The sequence below is a fragment of the Maniola jurtina genome, chromosome 24 (genome assembly GCF_905333055.1).
Source record: "Maniola jurtina chromosome 24, ilManJurt1.1, whole genome shotgun sequence".
In the NCBI taxonomy this organism is placed as follows: domain Eukaryota; kingdom Metazoa; phylum Arthropoda; class Insecta; order Lepidoptera; family Nymphalidae; genus Maniola; species Maniola jurtina.
Genome location: NC_060052.1, coordinates 2,714,065 through 2,735,085, shown reverse-complemented (window position 1 = coordinate 2,735,085; position 21,021 = coordinate 2,714,065). Strand labels below are relative to the sequence as shown.

The 21,021-nt window shown below is 36.3% G+C and overlaps 3 protein-coding genes across 5 annotated transcripts in view; 2 read left to right on the top strand and 1 right to left on the bottom strand.

Moving 5' to 3' along the window:
• The window catches only part of LOC123877512, a 93,513-nt gene that overhangs the window by 37,784 nt on the left and 34,708 nt on the right, over window positions 1-21,021 (top strand). The gene's annotated exons all lie outside the window — the stretch shown is intronic.
• Window positions 1-21,021, top strand: part of LOC123877608 (cytochrome P450 4C1-like) — a 28,757-nt gene that overhangs the window by 1,390 nt on the left and 6,346 nt on the right. The window contains exon 2 of the mRNA XM_045924424.1: window positions 15,186-15,190. The gene's annotated coding sequence lies outside the window, so the exon portion shown is untranslated. The remainder of the gene's footprint in view (window positions 1-15,185; window positions 15,191-21,021) is intronic.
• Window positions 1,699-19,262, bottom strand: LOC123877606 (cytochrome P450 4V2-like). 3 transcript variants are annotated; one of them, XM_045924418.1, is made up of 11 exons: window positions 19,046-19,257; window positions 18,531-18,623; window positions 18,238-18,348; window positions 17,055-17,240; window positions 16,327-16,523; window positions 15,760-15,829; window positions 14,961-15,153; window positions 14,535-14,686; window positions 13,839-14,007; window positions 2,736-2,746; window positions 1,699-2,367 (listed from the first exon to the last, which is right to left on the bottom strand). In XM_045924418.1, the coding sequence occupies exons 1-11, from the start codon at window positions 19,191-19,193 to the stop codon at window positions 2,192-2,194; spliced, it is 1,506 nt and encodes a 501-aa protein (XP_045780374.1). In that variant the 5' UTR covers window positions 19,194-19,257; the 3' UTR covers window positions 1,699-2,191. The 3 variants fall into 3 exon arrangements, with proteins under 3 accessions (XP_045780374.1, XP_045780376.1, XP_045780375.1); XM_045924420.1 differs by lacking the exon at window positions 17,055-17,240 and having other exon boundaries at window positions 19,046-19,262; XM_045924419.1 differs by lacking the exon at window positions 2,736-2,746 and having other exon boundaries at window positions 13,852-14,007; window positions 19,046-19,260.

Below are 21,021 nucleotides of genomic sequence, written 5' to 3'. Positions count from 1 at the left end.
TAATTTTGTTATTTCTTTATTATAAACTAGAATAAAAATAATGACGTAAACTGAAAAAACTAATTAAATCGATCAAATTAAAAAAAAAGTTATAAGCATTTATATATTTCTGATTAGACAGAGATAGCGATAATAGCATTATGATGTCACTCCGTCACTAATGCCATAGTAGCTTCGTGCGGTTTCACACAAATTTTCGTTTTGCGAGAAAGGGATAGAAGACCCTTCCACTCCATAATTAAAATGCCCGTAACTTTGTGAATCTTTGTTGGATTTTAATATTTTTTTTCAGCGTACGTCATTATTTTTATCCTAGTTTACAATAAAGTAATAATATTTATCAAATTCAAAAGTAGGCAAATACCCAATTTCAATTATTTATATTTCCAGGAAAAGCATACGCTTTAATGTCAATGAAGACCACTCTGGCTCACGTGTTCCGACGCTACAGGGTGTCCGGGAATCACTTGTCGATGACGACAAATTTGGACGTCATGCTAAAACCAGTATCAGGATATTATATAACAATTGAAATCAGAAAAAAACCATAATATTTATGTTTGTTAATGAAGTTAATTAAAATGTAAATTACGTTAAAACAAATTAAATTAAATTTATGTTCAAATTTTTTTTATTAGTCCCGTTCAAGGTAACAAACATTATGCGTCACACTAATATTATAAAGGCGAAAATTTGTGTGTATGTGTAAAAAATATTTTTAGAGTTCCAAACGTCAAAATAAAAAACGAAACCCTTATAGGATCACTTTGTCTTTGTTGTCTGTGTATCTGTCTGTCTGTCTGTCAAGAAAACCTATAGGGTACTTCTCATTGACCTAGAATTATGAAATTTAGTAGGTAGGTAGGTCTTATAGCACAAAAACTTTTTTTTGTGTGGTTACATCACAAAAAAAGTCTCAATTGTCAAAGTAAGATAACTATGTATATCAAGTGGAGTATCTTTACTTGCACAACCTAGAACAGATTTTTGTTTATCTTTTAGCATAATAGTTTTATCGAGCAAAATGTCGGGAAAATACCCGAGTACGGAACCCTTAGTGTGGGAGTCTGACTCGCACTTGGCCAGTTTTTGTTTCTTCGCATGTATATAATATGTATCAAGTCAGGCGAGCTTCACGCTCAGATTTCTAGTCTCATTTATTATGATCGCCGGAATTCATACTTTTAATATTATATTTTATTTTAAGCTTATTAGTGTAAGTAGTCATTGCTTACATTAGTAAGCTTAAAATAAAATAAAAACTTTCTAAATCCACACGGCTTAGTAGGAGTGCCTACCTTGCTGCAACAGGATTGAGGAGTTGGGATCCAAAGTTCAATGATGTAGTCTATGCTTGGTACATAAAATAATACTGCATCATCCGCAGTTCCAGAATCACTTCAGTTTAGGAGTACTGCACCCTGTATCCTGATGATACAGGGTACAGTTGAGGAGTTGGGACTTGGAGTCAAAGCACGAAGTCGTTGCTTAGTGCCTACAATAATAATTCACAATGAGCACTTTCTGAATCTTGAAACTTAAGCGAGCAGTTACCCTGCAGCATCAAGATTAAGAAATTAGATCCAGAATTTTTTATGGAATAACCACGAAAACTTCTACTATTCACTAAATATTTTTTTTGCAAATCGGACCAGAAAACTCGAAAAATACGGGCCGAATTGAGCCTTTTTAAAAGGGGTTTTCATTATTAGAGCGTTCGATCTTTGAAATGAAATAAAACAACCTGTATTAGTGATATAACCACAATTTTTATATTACTTTAAAGGACATTCAAGGACATAACGTACGAAATATAATTTCAGCCAAGTACCTAACCGCCGGCCGCCGCAACTACGCTGTAGGTGGCTTATCCTGGTGGACCAATTTTTAAACGACTTTTTCGCTTAAATGGGGCTCAAATCTCAATCACAGAATCTACACCGAACAATGACTTTTTCGGAGTTCGGTGTGGACTTGATGAATCTTGATGGACGGACGGACGGACGGACGGATGGACGGACGGACAGACAGACAGACAGACAGACAACAAAGTGATCCTATAAGAGTTCCGTTTTTCCCTTTGAGGTACGGAACCCTAAAAAACGGGGAAAAAATTAAAAAATCCTGTATTTCATTTCAACAAATAAATAGATTTTGATTTTGATTTAATTTTGATAATTTTATAATGTAATTATGTTTCATTTTTAACCGATTTCTTCCTAATTTCAATTGCTATATGGTGTCCCGATACTGGCTTTAGCATGACTTCGAACTTTGTCACCATCAACAAGTGATTTCCGAACACCCTGTAGCGTCGGAACACGTGAGCCAGGGTGATCTTCATTGACATCATAGCGTATGTTTTTCCTGAAAATATAAATACAGATGATAAACGCGACTTCTTCCCCGTGTATAAGGTTTCCAAATCCAAATCGGTCCGTGTCTTTAGTAATCGGGTAAATCGGTAAAAAAAAAGCATCTGACGAATTTAGAACCTCCTTCTTTTTGAAGTTGGTTAAAAAGAACTACAGTATAGGACGGACTTCAGGATGATGGACCGACGATATAAAGATGGTCGCGGGAAGTAAGTTGATATGGCCGAAGACCAGGCGTGATGGCAGTTGGCACTCATTAAGTATCTAAGTCTCATTTGCAACCGTGGACCTCCACGGCTGACGATGTTAAAGGTTGATAACACTATGATCATACTATGATGTTGATATTTTTTACGTTACCTATACAGTATGTGATGGTACGGTGTGATCGTCTATACTAGTGGTTAAGATTAGGCATTATGAAGAGATAAATAAGAAATAAACTCAGCTGAATTATAGAAACACCTAGGTATTTAAAGTCATGAGTTATTTACAAGTAATTAATTGGTACAGTACGTTGGGTGAACACGTAGACTTCTCGACCAGCTAACAGGTTTACACGGATTGAATTATAAAAAATTAATGTAAAATTTCAACTCCTCAAAATAGATATAATGAGTGGAGAGATTTGCTAATTTAGAACGTCCTGTTAGTGTGGAAAATCAGTTGATACGTGTATTTGCCTTATTTAGGCCATCGGTTTGAGACCAACCGGCATTCCTCAAGCACGGGGGGAGCCCTACACTGAAATCTCAGTCTTTTAGCATTGTTATCGGGGCACAGCACTTGGACTCTCCTATTTCGCTGCGAAGCGTTTTCAATTTGCCTAGGTACGGAAACCTAGGTTCTTTTCAATGAGCTCTGGGCTCGCCCCAAAACCATGGTATTTTTGTATATTTATATATTTGTTTGATTGATTGTCAATAAATTGGCCAATTTATTAGTTCGGAGAGTCCAGCTGTATAAAGACATGACGTGTTTGCTTTGTGCCGGAATCTCGCTGCTGGTACGTCACCAATCAACCATGTACCATATAATATCAAGCAAAGGAATTACAAAGTACAGCAAAACTAGTATTTTTATCTATTCAAAAACTCGGTGATTCACAAATTCAGCTGGCGTCGGTTTTAACAGATAATGTTACCTAAAATGCTGTTTGGGAAAGATCGGTACACCATAAAAAAAAAGGTACCTACCTGCCTCGCCATCTGTCCTCCGGAGGCAGCGTGTATTCCATTGTCTCGTTCAGGGTATTTTAGTAGGTAGATGAAATTTAGCTGTTACTCGAAAGTATCCTCGACAAGGTCCCTTTAAGGTGTCTTTAGCCTGGGATTCGAACCCAGCCAACCCTATTATCTTTAGTAGTGGAGAGCATTCTTGGTATATTAGTACTAATCGTTTTGTGATAATAAAAGTATAAGGAAAAACCATCGTGAGAATTTCACATAATGGTATAAAATACCATATGATGAAGGTAAACTTGATCGAGAGTTCTCTATGAAGTCCGCGCTCAGTAGTGAGCCGGTGAAAGCTGTTCATGTTGATGAAGACGATGTTTATACCGCGGTAGCTAGTAGTTTATAGCACACCACCTTATTTTAGCTATTGAGTAATTTTTCTACCAAATCTATAATTGTAACGACAAGTGTCATTCCATCAGACTGCATTAGACTGCTAATTCAATTTTATTCCCTATTTAATGCTGAATAAGAGCTAGTATTATAAATAGGTGCACTGCTGAAAAAAAAACCTAACCTAATTTTTACTTAATAATAGGAATTGTGATTGGTAAATAGGTCATATGAGAAAATCTTAATATTGGAGCTCAAGTTAGTTCGATACATGGTTTCTTCGTATCTTTGGCTTTGTTAATATTACAATACGATAGTCTAGCCTCCAAACAAATTGAATCTCCATTATTAAATGTCTAGGAAAATGTATCTAAATATAGCAAATAAAAGATGATAGTTATACCCAAGTGCATTTATTTCTGGTAAATAATTGTTTATTTACTCATACAGTTGAGTATTTAGAAAAAAAGAAGAGAAACTGAATTTATTATTTAGACTGGGAATTAAGTAACTTTATTACATTAATTAATTCCCGGCCGAATATTTGCTTCCTAAGCCATACTAATTATTGAAAGGGAAAAGCAAATATTCAAACAAAAAAACCCTTTCGGCTTTATATAATATTATGTACACCATTTTATCTAAAATACACACATGCCCACATAATCAATAGAGATATTATCTATAATTCTTACTTCTATAATAAAGTAAATTTTAAGGACACACATTATGCGTAAATTATAATATATTCATTATTTATTCTAGATATATTTGAATCCTAGTTCCACAAAGAGAAATGTCCCATTTCTATAATTTTGGATGCAAATCTAATAGTTATACACAATATTGTAACACCTCCTAATATCCAAATAATAATATCATCTCTAATTTAGTTTGTAAAATAATTCTTTACTCAAGATTTTTGGAACTGATTTTCAAATAATCTAGTTTAAAATTAAATGTAAATTAGTACATCACCATATATCAGCTTCTGCTGGCCCGGATACACACTATTTTATTCTATTTATAATTTTTCTATTATTAACTATACAATTGCAATATATTTCTACACTTAATTAATATTCACTGTTAGGCTCTACTGCACGTTGAGCCAGACCTCAATCGAATGTCCCCCTCGGTCCCCCAGTGTAGACTTAAAACGTCCACACGGATATCTTTGTCCACGCCCATGATCTGAAATGCAAAAAAAAAACCAGCGAAATTTCGGTTTCTGATTGGTTCACTCTTGCGCACAGAATTACCCTGGCTGATGGCTAATTGGCTGAAAATAAAATGTATTTCAAACATCCCTTAATGGGCCGTACCTTTTGCTTTCTCACGCTCTTGCCTTGTCTAGACCACTCTTATAACACGTGATTACAATTTTGTACACTTGTAGAGATTTCTAAGTTAAAATTTACGACTTTTATCTAATTTATGACCGACCCTAACGCAATTTAGCTTTAGAGCAATTTATTTTGCCCTTTTTGTTTTTTATACTTCCTTTCCTACAATTACTCAGAATCTTAACTAATTTATTTCTTTTCGTGCGAGATTTTTGTTTTTAAGAGCAAGGCTTCAAATTTCCGACAGTCATAAAACCTTATGACGGATGGCAAGGCCATCTCACGCTCCCCCAAAATAGATTTTTAATACACGCAGCTCCTTTTGTCCCTGCAGCTGTGCTAGTCGTTTCAAAATATATTTTTCCCCTTATCTGTATTAGAATGCTAGTACCAAACCTCCTACGCCTATCTATTATACCCTCGGGCATGACCATAACTATTTAACTCAGGTATCTCTTTGTTTAGTGTACCCCAAACTACCTGTTTTCTGTCCCTTTTAATACTCTAGTTTTACCTATCCTTCTAGTTATCTACATAGTACCTAAACAAATGAATGGCATTGTAGTTACCCTTAACTTTACCAGTATGAACGTCTATTAATGTATATACATTATTATATGGAACTGCCCCTATTATGTACGGTCCTTCATATAAGCGCATGAATTTTTTTGTCAACTTTTTATCCGCATCTGACTTCGTAAAAGTCTTAAGTTTCACTAAATCTCCGATTTCGAATTGTATTAACTTATGATTTTTGTTATAATGTAATTGTCTACTTTCGGCCGCCTTATCCATGTTTTGTCGTGCCTGCTGTCGAATCTGTTCTAACGATTCACCCTGTAAGTCTGCCCTCACCGATGAGTCAGTGTTGAAATCAGTCGATAGCAGAGTACGTTTTCCATATATAATCTCGTTTGGCGAATATCCCGTTGTAGTATGTATTACCTGATTGTAACAATCTTCTATATCCGATAATAGATCTACCCATGAACGATGTGGTTTGTCGCAATACGTCCTGAATAATCTACCTAACTCTTTATTAACCCTCTCTGTCGAATTTGGCCGCGGATTTCTAACAGATGTGTGCGTTAATTCGATACCTAGTTGGCGAATACCTAACTCGAAAACTTTTGAAGTAAAATTCGCGCCTCTGTCTGAACATAATGTCTTAATTGTGACCTGCTTATGAAACTTTTTTACACAAGTTAAAGTAGCCTTCCCACTAGCCTGGCGTAGTGGGTATAGTCTGATTAACTTACTATAAGCATCTTGCATTACGAATATGTATTTAAAACCAAATCGTCCTGCCGGTAAAGGTCCAAAAATATCGCAAAAAACTCTCTCCCCTATTTCCTTCGCTATTACAGTTTTTATCGGCCCCGTGTGCGTTTCCAAAGCATGCTTTGACTTTTGACATGCCTCGCAAGCTCTTACAACACGACCTATTATACGAGACATATTTGGGAAATAATATTGACGTTTCATCAGAGCATAAACCTTGTATCGCCCGAAATGACCTACTTCTTCATGTATGCTAACTATCAAATCCCTTAGTATGTTCTCGGGAACATATAACCTTAAGATATCCCCTTTTATGTCTCTTCTATAAAGAATCCCTTCTTTAAGCACGTAGTACTTTGATTCAGAAGTGTCTGCTGTTTGCACGCGTCTAATTATCTCACTAACAGTCTTGTCGCGACTTTGATAACTACCTATCTCTCTCCATCGCTCCCGCACTAATCGTCCTAATGATGTTTTAAATAGATTCATTTCAGGCCCCGTGGCCTTGTTAGTTAATACATCAGTGGTCCCCTTTAAGTGTCGAGACAATACGTCTGCTACAATGTTTAGTTTACCTTTCACATGTTCGACTGTGTAATTAAATCGCCCTATATAATGTACCCAACGTATCATCCTAGCGCTCAATAGTTTGCACGTCTGCAAGAAAATCAGACTTTTATGATCAGTCCTAATGACTAAATTCGCTCCTCTCAAATATGTTTCAAACTTTGACAAACTGAAAATGATGGCCCATAGTTCTTGTTCAGTAACTGTCCATTTGCGTTCTGTCTCTGTCAATGCTTTACTACAAAACCCTAATATTTGTTCTTCACCTGCTTCATTCAATTGATAGACATAACCCGAAACCCCCAAATTACTGCTATCGGTTTGTAAATAATAAGTTCCCTTAGGATCTGGGTGTACAAGAAGTATCGTGTCTATAAACAATTTCTTGACCCTTTCAAAACAATCATTAATTTCCTCTGTCCATGACCATTTCGTATTTTGTTTTAATAGGTCACACAGTGGTTTAACCTCTTCGCTATATTTTGAAATAAATCTTCTGAAATAATTTATTAATCCCAGAAATCCTCGTAATTGTTTTATAGTCCGAGGTATAGGGAAGTCTAATATGGCTTTAACCCGTTCAGGATCCATACGTACCCCGTTAGTATTTACTATGTGTCCTAACAACTTTACCTCTACACATAAGAACCGACACTTCTCTAACCTTCCAGTTAAACCTGCGGTTTCTAATTTATCTAACACTCGATCTAAATGTTCTAAGTGTAACTTTATGTCCCCCGTAGTGAATATGACTATGTCGTCTAAATAGTTTACGCAAAACTCTCGTACTCCTACTAGGATATAATCCATTGCTCTCGAAAACCCTGCTACAGAAGTCTTTAATCCTTGAGGTAAAACATTATAAGTATACGTCTTCCCCATGAACGAGAACCCAGTATACTTCCTAGAATCTTTATGCAAAGGTATTTGAAAATAGGCATTATTCAAATCAATTAAACTGATATAATTTACTCCATGAAAGGATTGTAAAATCTCAGATGTGAGTGGAGGCGCGCCCGCGTCACCTACCATTTTCTTATTCAACTCTCGTGCGTCCAATAAGAGTCTTATTGACCCATCTCGTTTCTTTGTGAAAGTGAGAGGACTACAGTAAGGAGTCGCTTCCTGTCTGATCACGCCTAGTTTTTCTAACTCTTCTAATTCGGTTTTTACCTGTTCTCTATACGCCAAAGGTACCGGATAACTGTGTTTTACAAAAGGTGTTTCGTCTAATAGCTCAATAACGTGTTCGTACTTGTTTGTCAAACCTAAACCTTCCGTAAATACCTTACAGTGTTTGTTTAACACAGGTAGTAATAATTCCTTTTGTTCATTACTTAAGTTCGCGTCATCTAATTTTAATCCCTTAAATTTCTCATTATCTAAATTCATGTCTGATACACTTTGTTCCACTGGCCTAGAGTTTTGATTTAATATTAAATTAATCGTGGCTGCGTTCGTCTCTCCCCCTAACCTTTCGATTTTGCAGTCCGAATTCAGCCTAACACAAGACCTAACGCCCATATGTTCAATAGTCAAAGTGTGTTCACCATTACAGTTCACTATTCCTTTTACCCGCTCTAACCAATCGTATCCTAGAATCAATGACCTAGGAAGACGTCGCATAACTAGTACAGGTGCTTCAACTAAAGTACTACCTAACTGAAACTCTATTAGCACTAACCGATTTGTGCTTTCACTTCGCGATCCAAACGCGCCTTGTATTTGAATTGCTGGAATAGCGATCTCTGGCAATGTCCCATGTTCTCTTAGAATAGAGTCGTACAATTCCCTAGTTATTCCACTAATCTGACTTCCCGTATCTATGAGTGCACTCATACTTCTTCCATACAGTCTAACACATACTTCAGGTAACCTAGGTAAAGAATAATCAACACTCACATCGGTTTGTTCATCTAATTCATGATACATCGTGTACACATTCAAACCTCTCCTCATACAAGTTTCACAAGTCACGCCTAACTCATTACACTCTGTTACATTTTCAAACTGGTTTTCCAATAAGATTCCTATACTCCTAAATTCAAATTGACTACTATACTCGTTATAATCAACGCCGCCTCTTAATAACCGCTTAAGTCCCTTATCTCCGGTCCCCAAACTCTGTCCTGGCTTCCATCCACTATTAATTAAGATTCTATAGACTACACCTGTCCCTTCGTGATCTGAGGTCTTTCTGACGCCCGTGCCACACAAGACTAACTGACTTGACCTCGTTTGTGTTGGGCATTCTAGTTTTTTGATGAACCCTCCCCCACATTCTTAGACACAGTAAGATTCTCGCCCTCTTTCACGAACGTGATAGCCGGCCTAATTTGTTTAGATTCGGATACCGTAGGCCTGTTAAAGTTAACCCTAGAACCTAATCGACCACGATAGCCGCGTCCCCTCGTCGAATTTCCCCTAGCTCTCCAACTTCTTGTTGACATTGTTGCTACAATAGGTCGTCTCGATGATGACTCATTGTATCGTCTACCTCTGTAATTATTACTAACAGTACCTCTCGTAATTTGCCTAGGTTTTTCAACAATATTTTGCTCTATGTTTCGAAGAAATTTCGCTCCGTTCATGATGTTAACTTCTTCTGTTCTAGTAAACCATAATCGCTGTATATCTATAGCATAATGTCGCATAATAGAATTGACCAAATCTCTCTCACTAAACGCAATAGTTAATGACTGCATTGATTCTGCTTGCTCAGCAAAATGTTCGGACATCGACATTCCCGAATCGCTTGAATATACCGCATTAATCAATTTATATCTTATAGATTCCTGAATTTGTTCGGTCCAATAATTTCGTCTAAAATCAATCTCGAAGTCAGCGAACGTAGTCCAGCCCTTCGAATACAAGTCCATAACCTTCCGAGCATGCCCCGAGATGCAACCTAACGCTATATCTATTTCGCGATCTAATCCATTTACCGCCCTTATATATTTCTTTAATCGTTTAAGAAAAACGATGGGGTTAGTGAATGGTTTTCCGTCGAAATTTGGTTTAGTTACTGACGGCTGTACAACATATAAATTCCGGGTCTCAGATAATGTACTTGTGCTCGCGGTTTCAAGATTCGACCCCTGCCTATCAGATTTTTCATTTTCATTAATCCCGTTCGACTCGTGTGAAGAGACGCTCGCGATTTCATTTGAACCGGTATTTGAATTTAACTGATGTAATTTTGCTTCGAACTCGGTGATTTTTTTCAAAATCAACTCTAATGTAGCATTCCCTAAGGTCGTTGTTTGTTCGCTCGATTCTACGGTACTAACATCGCTTTGCCCCGCACCTACTTGCTTTGTTCTACGTCCCTTCCTACCTGAAGACATCTTTTTTTTTCAATTTGACCCTATTTCTTTTACCTACCCAAGTGCCAACTTAAATTTTATTTGAATAACTTTCATAAGTCGCGAAGCCGTATTTTTAATACTAATATATTACTGATACTAATTGCAATCACATGTTTGGGTCTGCTTCGATTATATGTATTCTCAGAGTTTGAAAAAAATTAAGTCTGAGAAATAAGCAAGGAATAATAGCTCGATCTCTGTAGTATCTTCTGAAAACCTGTAAATTTTACATTTATAAGACATACAGCTTATTTCTGCTCTCCTGCTCCCCCTATACATAAATAAATGTAAATGTACAACATATAAATATAAAACAACATGCAGTGTGTCCTTAAAACTTATAATTTATAAATAGCAATGTAAGTTTATAAATTTTTCTCTCTCAAATACCCAATCACAATTTCTACGTTGTGTTATTTTTATGTTAATGTAAATCTAGTCATATCGTTATTTCGAATACGTACATAGATCCCTGGTCACTCGGCATCAAATTTCTGTGATGGTACGGTGTGATCGTCTATACTAGTGGTTAAGATTAGGCATTATGAAGAGATAAATAAGAAATAAACTCAGCTGAATTATAGAAACACCTAGGTATTTAAAGTCATGAGTTATTTACAAGTAATTAATTGGTACAGTACGTTGGGTGAACACGTAGACTTCTCGACCAGCTAACAGGTTTACACGGATTGAATTATAAAAAATTAATGTAAAATTTCAACTCCTCAAAATAGATATAATGAGTGGAGAGATTTGCTAATTTAGAACGTCCTGTTAGTGTGGAAAATCAGTTGATACGTGTATTTGCCTTATTTAGGCCATCGGTTTGAGACCAACCGGCATTCCTCAAGCACGGGGGGAGCCCTACACTGAAATCTCAGTCTTTTAGCATTGTTATCGGGGCACAGCACTTGGACTCTCCTATTTCGCTGCGAAGCGTTTTCAATTTGCCTAGGTACGGAAACCTAGGTTCTTTTCAATGAGCTCTGGGCTCGCCCCAAAACCATGGTATTTTTGTATATTTATATATTTGTTTGATTGATTGTCAATAAATTGGCCAATTTATTAGTTCGGAGAGTCCAGCTGTATAAAGACATGACGTGTTTGCTTTGTGCCGGAATCTCGCTGCTGGTACGTCACCAATCAACCATGTACCATATAATATCAAGCAAAGGAATTACAAAGTACAGCAAAACTAGTATTTTTATCTATTCAAAAACTCGGTGATTCACAAATTCAGCTGGCGTCGGTTTTAACAGATAATGTTACCTAAAATGCTGTTTGGGAAAGATCGGTACACCATAAAAAAAAAGGTACCTACCTGCCTCGCCATCTGTCCTCCGGAGGCAGCGTGTATTCCATTGTCTCGTTCAGGGTATTTTAGTAGGTAGATGAAATTTAGCTGTTACTCGAAAGTATCCTCGACAAGGTCCCTTTAAGGTGTCTTTAGCCTGGGATTCGAACCCAGCCAACCCTATTATCTTTAGTAGTGGAGAGCATTCTTGGTATATTAGTACTAATCGTTTTGTGATAATAAAAGTATAAGGAAAAACCATCGTGAGAATTTCACATAATGGTATAAAATACCATATGATGAAGGTAAACTTGATCGAGAGTTCTCTATGAAGTCCGCGCTCAGTAGTGAGCCGGTGAAAGCTGTTCATGTTGATGAAGACGATGTTTATACCGCGGTAGCTAGTAGTTTATAGCACACCACCTTATTTTAGCTATTGAGTAATTTTTCTACCAAATCTATAATTGTAACGACAAGTGTCATTCCATCAGACTGCATTAGACTGCTAATTCAATTTTATTCCCTATTTAATGCTGAATAAGAGCTAGTATTATAAATAGGTGCACTGCTGAAAAAAAAACCTAACCTAATTTTTACTTAATAATAGGAATTGTGATTGGTAAATAGGTCATATGAGAAAATCTTAATATTGGAGCTCAAGTTAGTTCGATACATGGTTTCTTCGTATCTTTGGCTTTGTTAATATTACAATACGATAGTCTAGCCTCCAAACAAATTGAATCTCCATTATTAAATGTCTAGGAAAATGTATCTAAATATAGCAAATAAAAGATGATAGTTATACCCAAGTGCATTTATTTCTGGTAAATAATTGTTTATTTACTCATACAGTTGAGTATTTAGAAAAAAAGAAGAGAAACTGAATTTATTATTTAGACTGGGAATTAAGTAACTTTATTACATTAATTAATTCCCGGCCGAATATTTGCTTCCTAAGCCATACTAATTATTGAAAGGGAAAAGCAAATATTCAAACAAAAAAACCCTTTCGGCTTTATATAATATTATGTACACCATTTTATCTAAAATACACACATGCCCACATAATCAATAGAGATATTATCTATAATTCTTACTTCTATAATAAAGTAAATTTTAAGGACACACATTATGCGTAAATTATAATATATTCATTATTTATTCTAGATATATTTGAATCCTAGTTCCACAAAGAGAAATGTCCCATTTCTATAATTTTGGATGCAAATCTAATAGTTATACACAATATTGTAACACCTCCTAATATCCAAATAATAATATCATCTCTAATTTAGTTTGTAAAATAATTCTTTACTCAAGATTTTTGGAACTGATTTTCAAATAATCTAGTTTAAAATTAAATGTAAATTAGTACATCACCATATATCAGCTTCTGCTGGCCCGGATACACACTATTTTATTCTATTTATAATTTTTCTATTATTAACTATACAATTGCAATATATTTCTACACTTAATTAATATTCACTGTTAGGCTCTACTGCACGTTGAGCCAGACCTCAATCGAATGTCCCCCTCGGTCCCCCAGTGTAGACTTAAAACGTCCACACGGATATCTTTGTCCACGCCCATGATCTGAAATGCAAAAAAAAAACCAGCGAAATTTCGGTTTCTGATTGGTTCACTCTTGCGCACAGAATTACCCTGGCTGATGGCTAATTGGCTGAAAATAAAATGTATTTCAAACATCCCTTAATGGGCCGTACCTTTTGCTTTCTCACGCTCTTGCCTTGTCTAGACCACTCTTATAACACGTGATTACAATTTTGTACACTTGTAGAGATTTCTAAGTTAAAATTTACGACTTTTATCTAATTTATGACCGACCCTAACGCAATTTAGCTTTAGAGCAATTTATTTTGCCCTTTTTGTTTTTTATACTTCCTTTCCTACAATTACTCAGAATCTTAACTAATTTATTTCTTTTCGTGCGAGATTTTTGTTTTTAAGAGCAAGGCTTCAAATTTCCGACAGTCATAAAACCTTATGACGGATGGCAAGGCCATCTCAAGTATCTCCTTCCCATACCAAAGCCAGCAAACGCAGTGGGGCATTTAGGCAACGTTGCGGGATCCAGCCAGCGTTCCGGCTTAAATTCCTCAGCATCTGGACCCCACATGGGGTGTCTGTGTACTCCATAAGCCCACAAAAAACACGTTCGATTCTTCAAGAGAGTGCAATTTCCTGTAAAAGAATCTAATAAGATTCCTAGAAACTACCCAATTTTTCCTAAACATTAAGATTATAATTTCTTTAAAATGGACGTATGTCGTTTAGTGGTACGTTTGTTGCTGAATTTGCTGAGGACATCTTATCCTGAAAATTTCAGCCTTCTTGCGTCATCTGGACCGAAGCTAAGACGGGACGGGACAAACGTTTCCACAAAATTTAAAAAAACAGACTTCAATAACCACAAACACTAAAGAGTAAAAAAAATATTTTTTGTTTCTACACGTGTAATGTAGGTATGTATGAAGTCGGTTTCTTTTTAATTTTTTATTTCACAATTTTTAGTGGCCCCACTATAATAAAATGTTCTATGCCTGGTTAAAAACCTACTGTTTACTAAGCTATTCCACTGATCGCGAGCAATTTACTCTAATTTAAATTGAGGACTTCTGTGTTCTATCTCCGAAGATATTCATCAGATCTTCACGAAACTTATATGGGATAACCTGGAAGGTATACCCTTTCAAACAAAAAAAAATTACGTAGTTTTATGTCTTGATCTAGTTTTCTTGCCATGACGGGCGCGATGGGATATATTCGTAAAGATTCGTTCAACACAGCCTCCAGGTACACCAGCCGGGATAGATCTTGTTTTGTGACGTCCCTGTCATCGTCACCGAATACGTCGTGCAACCTGAAACATATACATATATACATTACATATATATATATATATATATATATATATATATATGTAATGTATAATATATATATATATATATATATATATACAGTAAATATATACATTCAAGATTATGAGTAAGGTTATCAGTATTAATAAGTGGAATAGGTCTTACGGTACTAGAATTATAAAATGATAGTTAGTCCATCGTGCTGGAGGGCGTCCCACACTACGCTTGCTTAAACGCGGACTCCACTCAAGGACTTTCCGGCTCCAATTTACTTACTCTTCAAAAATTTTCTGCTGCACCTCAGGGTAGGACCCAACTAACAGCATAGTGTACATAAGTGAAGTTGATGTTGTGTCGTGGCCAGCGAACAACATGGTGTCAACATGTTCCCTGATCTCCCGGTCGCTGAAGACACCTTTCTCTATTGTTAATTCAAGGAGAAGCTCCATGAAAGATCGGAATTTTGGACCTGTAAAGATTCAGTGAATTAGCCAGCTGAAGTGGCGGTGGGCAGGTCTGCCGCAGAACTGATGGCCGCTGGGGCAGACGTGTTCTGGAGTGGAGACCACGTATCCACAAGCGCAGTGTGGAAGACCTCCGACCTGGACTGACGGCATTAAGAAGATAGAGGGAAGTGGGTAAGTAAGTGGGTGAGTAAGGCTGATGATCGTGTGTGGTGGCGCGCTCTTGGGAAGGTCTATGTCAAGCAATGGACGCAAACAGGTTGATTAATTGATTGAAAGGATTCGAACTATTTGATAACTATGCTTGACTTTGGCTTGATCAATGCTATCTCAACCGATGATAAGTTATAATGCAGTCTAAGGTAGTACACACATGCCTATAAAGCTTGTTGAAACCACTTTTCAAAATACATAACACAAATTGACCTTTGTACCACGTAATGCAGTCTTAGAATAGGGCTTAGAAATTATCATGAAAATGAATGAATGAATATGAATAAACAAACATCGCTCAGTAAGTACCTTTTGAATATCGTGATAAAGTAGGTAGTTAAAAAATTACAATAAAATGTAACCTATGTAATGAGTTTTTTTGTTGATATTTGTTTTACCTTTTGTCGTGTATTCGGTCCCCTTGTGAAGTTTATTATTCAAGTATTCCGCTTTTCTCTTTTTGAGGACCTGTGAAATTATAACAATAACAATCCATATAATACAAGAGTAAATTAAGAATTTATAACACCCCCGACAAGTGAAGGTTACAGTAACTAGAAAAGAGCTGATAACATTCAAACAGCTGAACCAATTTTCTTGGATTATAGCTAAGAACACTATCGATCAAGCCACCTTACAAACAAAATAACTAAATTAAAATTGGTTCATTAGTTTAGTAGATACAATGCCACAGACAGATACACAGATTCACACGTCAAACTTATAACATCCCTTTTTTGGGTCGAGGGTTAAAAACTGTAACCAGACGATTTTGTACATTAAACATATTTAGAAAATTTTAATCAGAGTAAACTTTACTATCGATACATCCCAAAACCAATCCCCATCCCAAGGAAAAATTTTGAGCTATGAAATCTTCAAATAAACTTTATCTTCATGGAAGAAGTAGCACTAGTCCTCTCACAGCTATTTCTTGAAGGAACGGTTTTGATTATAATACTTACAGTGTTTGACATATTGTGCAAGATCTTCACATACTCATCCTGCTTCCTCTTTAAGGAGGACCAGTTGAACACCGCGTCACTGTACAGCCAGGGGTTCACTAACCTCTCTACCATGCTGTTTAACATATTTTTTGTAGCATGTACGTATTCGCTGTTCAGCAAGCCCCCGTCGCTGAAGTCCACTTCCATAACAGTTACTGAAAATAAAATGGTATGATTTTACTAAGTTACATCTTTAGCGGTGTGCAATAGAACAAAAAACTGAAAGCAGAGTGCAGACCGTAGCTATTCTAAATTAAAGTGCAGTTGTTGTCAGGAAAAAAGACTTGAAAAGAAATTGCTTTGCAATTTGGCATTGTAAGAAATACATCTCCTGAGGATGCTCCGGTGTCGGGGCGAAACGTGCGTCGAGTGGTTTTGGGATTTGTGTGGTGTTGCGTGGTGGTGGTGCACATTGCTTGCTTGGTGGTTGGCTTTTCCTGCATGTTTTTGAGTGGGTTATATGTTGCACCATTAAGGTTTCTTTGGTTTAGCGGATTATAGCAAATTAAGGTTTTGGTTCCTTGTATATCATGGACTTCAGCAAAATAACGCCTGCTTCTATACTACATCTTTCTTTTTCTTTTAACTTAAGTGAGTTTACAGTAAACAGCAAAAGTTTACATAACAGAATAAAAATTAAATCTCGATTTGCTTGTATCTCATCGGATACTAAACTTGATACATACGGCATGTGGTTTCCAGACCATTAGGCAGAATATAGGTAAAGTGATCGAACGGTCCTTTGTCGACCTCCACTTCTAGATTCTTGACCAGACGATGAGCTTGTCTGTTGAGAACGTCTATAAATCCGTCAAGTACAAACTGATTGAATGCTGGAGTCAGAAGCTTCCGGTGTACTTTCCATGTTTGTACTAGAAGAAAGTACCACTATTAAAGTTTGAATGGACTTTGTCTGTGTTGGTGTTGGCTGGCGGGCGTGCTCTGCCTTATTGGAGTGTTTTTTTTTTGTTAAAACTGACTGGAAAGCGGTCTAAGGGGGTGCCGTGCGTATGTCGGCGAGCGCCGGCACAGACGGGGTCCATACTTGTATAGTTTAACTAACTTGTTACAAATAACTACAAACTTGACATTGGCTAATTAATCTTTGTAAAGCCAGACGAGAGAGAGAAAAAAACAGTTTCAATTGTTGTTTGTCAAAAGAGAGCCGCAGCGCCTTCGGCTCTGCCAGTGAACCAGCCAATTTTATTGTTATACGAGATCGAAACTGTCGGCATCTTTTAGGTGCAAATAATAGGCTACAATCCATCACTTCCTTGATACCGAACTTGAATCCTTTTTACCCGACTGCGGCAAAGCCAAAAGGAAGGCAGTTAGTAGTCTATGTATGTATATACGTGTGTATGTATGTGTGTGTGTATCTTTGTATCCAGATTCTGTGTGTTCCACCGTAGCGCCTAAACTACTGGACCGATTTTGATGAACGAGGTATCAATCGATTCGTCGTAAAGGTCCAGGTGACATAGGCTACATTTTATACGAAAAAATTCACCTAACGGATGTTACATGAAAAAAGGGGGGTTTCCAAAAAATTTTTTTGCTATTGTATCTAGTGGGGTGTCAAATGAAAGAGAAGAAAATTTTGAGTTCATAAATATAAATGTACTATAACATTAAAATATACCAAGCGACAGAAAAACAATTTTACTATAATATTTCAGAGACGATCGCAGTCGGGTTTTAGTTTTCTACTTTATCTTGTTCACATTCATGTTTTTGGTGGGATACATAATTGCCTTGTCATTGTAGGATATGAACGAGAATGTTTAAACTTTCCTTAGAGAATCACTTTGCTGGAAGAACTATTTTTGGTAACAAGGACTAAAGTAAGTAAAAAGAAAATTTACTTACAATCAGCAGTGACTAATCCATCACCAACCCAGGGCTTTGCGAATTTGTAAAAGTCGTCCTTTTGTAAACATGTGTTGGCGATTTTCAAACAGTCGTCTGGGTCTGTTACAACTAGATGGCAGATATGGCAAAAAATATACCATGTCAAAAAAAAATACAACTTGAGATAAACAATGATTATAATCCATCGAATTTGGGATCAAATAAATATTAATATAAACATTAATGTCGATATATTATGTCAAAGATAAGATATATATCTTTGGTATATATAGATTAAAATAATTACTTACAGTATACCTTTCTGAGTCCGATATTACCGGATGTAACTCCGCCAGCGTTCATGGTTCTATAGACCTCCTTTTTCACTGTATTCCATAGCTGTTCTGTAAGTGCAAGCTATTCTTCAACAATCGCACAGTAGTTCATAATAATTATACCTAATTGTATTGAAGCCGCGATAGTCCAGTGGTTAAGGGTTAGGAGGTTAGAGGTTCGAAACCAGGAACACACATCGTGAGGAAACCTGCTTGCCTGAGAGTTTTCCCTAAGTCCTTAAGGGCGTGTGAAATCTATCAAATCGCACTGAGCCAACGTGATGGGCGATCCGTGTTCAGTAGTGGGCTGGCGATGTGTTCATCATGATGATGATCAAATTCAAGCTGGTCAAGAAACTACTAATGACGCCGACAGTTATTTCGAAACGTATGTCTATCGAACAAACAAAGATTCATGCAATATGATTCAAAAATCTTAGCGAAATGGGGAACCGCTAAGCGAAATATGTTAGCGGTCCCTCGACGCTTACGTGGATCGATTCCAAGGAACAAGTAAATATGTCCAATCAGTGGCAAAGCGCCCGGGATAGTTGGGGGCTCATCTTTATTCCTGTTTCTCCTCCGCCACGCCAATATACCGCACGATAGCAACACTAGTATAAATGCCACCGCCAACATTGAAGATGAGTTGAAAAAATAATGTTGTTTAAAAATAGTATTCAAGCAAATATATGCTGTTATTAACTCCTTCATTACTAAAGGTTAAATTCAAAGTCGAAAGATTATTCTTTATTTCTCATAAAGTGCAGTTTAATAGGTATATTATGTAGAATTACGGGGGCAGAGATGTTACTAATTAAAACACGGTGCCGGCCGGTTGATGCAACATTGACAGCTGCAAGGAACAACGTTGTATAGAAAGAGAGCCGGCACGTTCAAGACCTTCGTTATTTTATAAAAACTAAGTTTCTCTGCGTATTCCCCAACTCGGGGTGGAACGATCAGCGACTATGAAGTTTGGATCATGGGGCATTAGCATAATGATAACTGGTAATAAAGGCATAAGAAATGTTACGTCAAAGTACTATAAAGTCTAATTTACTTTATATTTTCTTCGGAATAGTATTAGAAATCACGTTATGCATTGCCAGACACTTTAGAGTCGTGGCAAGTCGCAACCCTCTGCCAGACAATTCATTATTTAGATTAGACTAGCTGATTTGTTCAGTGAAATAAGGTAATCAATCAACGAGGTAAGGTAAGATAAGGTAAGATGATACGGTAATCTGCTGTTGCCCGTGCATAGTTCTGAGTCCTTACACTAATTCTGGGTTACCACTTTAGAAGATATCGGGCATCTCCTAAGAACTGAGAATAAAGAATTAAACACAATTCCTTAGTACCTATCTCATTTATTAAGCGTGTTACCAATGCAATGATGAAGTGAGGACTGACTTATGTAAAAAAATAATTTTCTTTGCGGCGCGCCGTATTACATACACTATGCATATTATGTCCCTAATATATATAATATATAATATAGTATTCGGCTTCTTTCGGTATTTTCTGATATCCTTAGTAGATAAATTCGCAAATTTGAATATTATGTAGTCAAATAAATGAAATAAAATCACGGATATCGCAAATTTACATTTTTCACATCACAAAATCGTGGGAAAAATATTAAATTATTATAGTCGCGGGAATTTTTTACACAATAATGGGAAGGTAGGTGCCTACTTCAATACTTATAAGTCTGTACTCTGTACTCATTCCATCTTATTTAATTTTCATTGTTTAGTGGTGATTTTACTATCAGATAAGCTTTATAACATTTAAGGTGCGGTTTATACAGAAAAGACGAGAACAGAGATATTGTGGTGTCTTAGACGTAACTTTTATTATATTTCCGCCGAAGACCATCAGATGGAGCGTGTGTATTATGAAGATACACAGTACAACACTAAAATAACAGGTAACACACACAAAACACACGAACCACAACCGTCTCCAATGAACGTTTACACCCATTAAACAACTTTTGTACAAAACTAAATAATCGGGTATAGCACACGTAGGTACAAAAATGAAACGAATAAATACAACTCTAACTAATGTACAAAATACAACTACAACAAAACAAAATACAACAAACCTAACAAAATACAACTCTAAATAATGTAAGTACATAATTGTTATACCTAGATTTTAAGTATTATAACTAGATTAATGTAATAACAATATCCTCAACTCATAAGAACTGACTTTATTCCATCGCTACACAATGCATGATAAACTTTAACTTTAATTCTAAACTACTAACTTCTTGAAAACATATTAATAAATTCCAATCTTTTCTGCTTCGAATCAATCCACCGTTTTTCTTGCAGCCATTTTCCCATCTCCCAATTGTCTTTTCTTTTTTTTTAATTCAGCTCTAGGCAAAGGTAAAATCGCTAACAAATGTGTTACGTGTAATACCTATTGTCGACGATACCTACAGGTG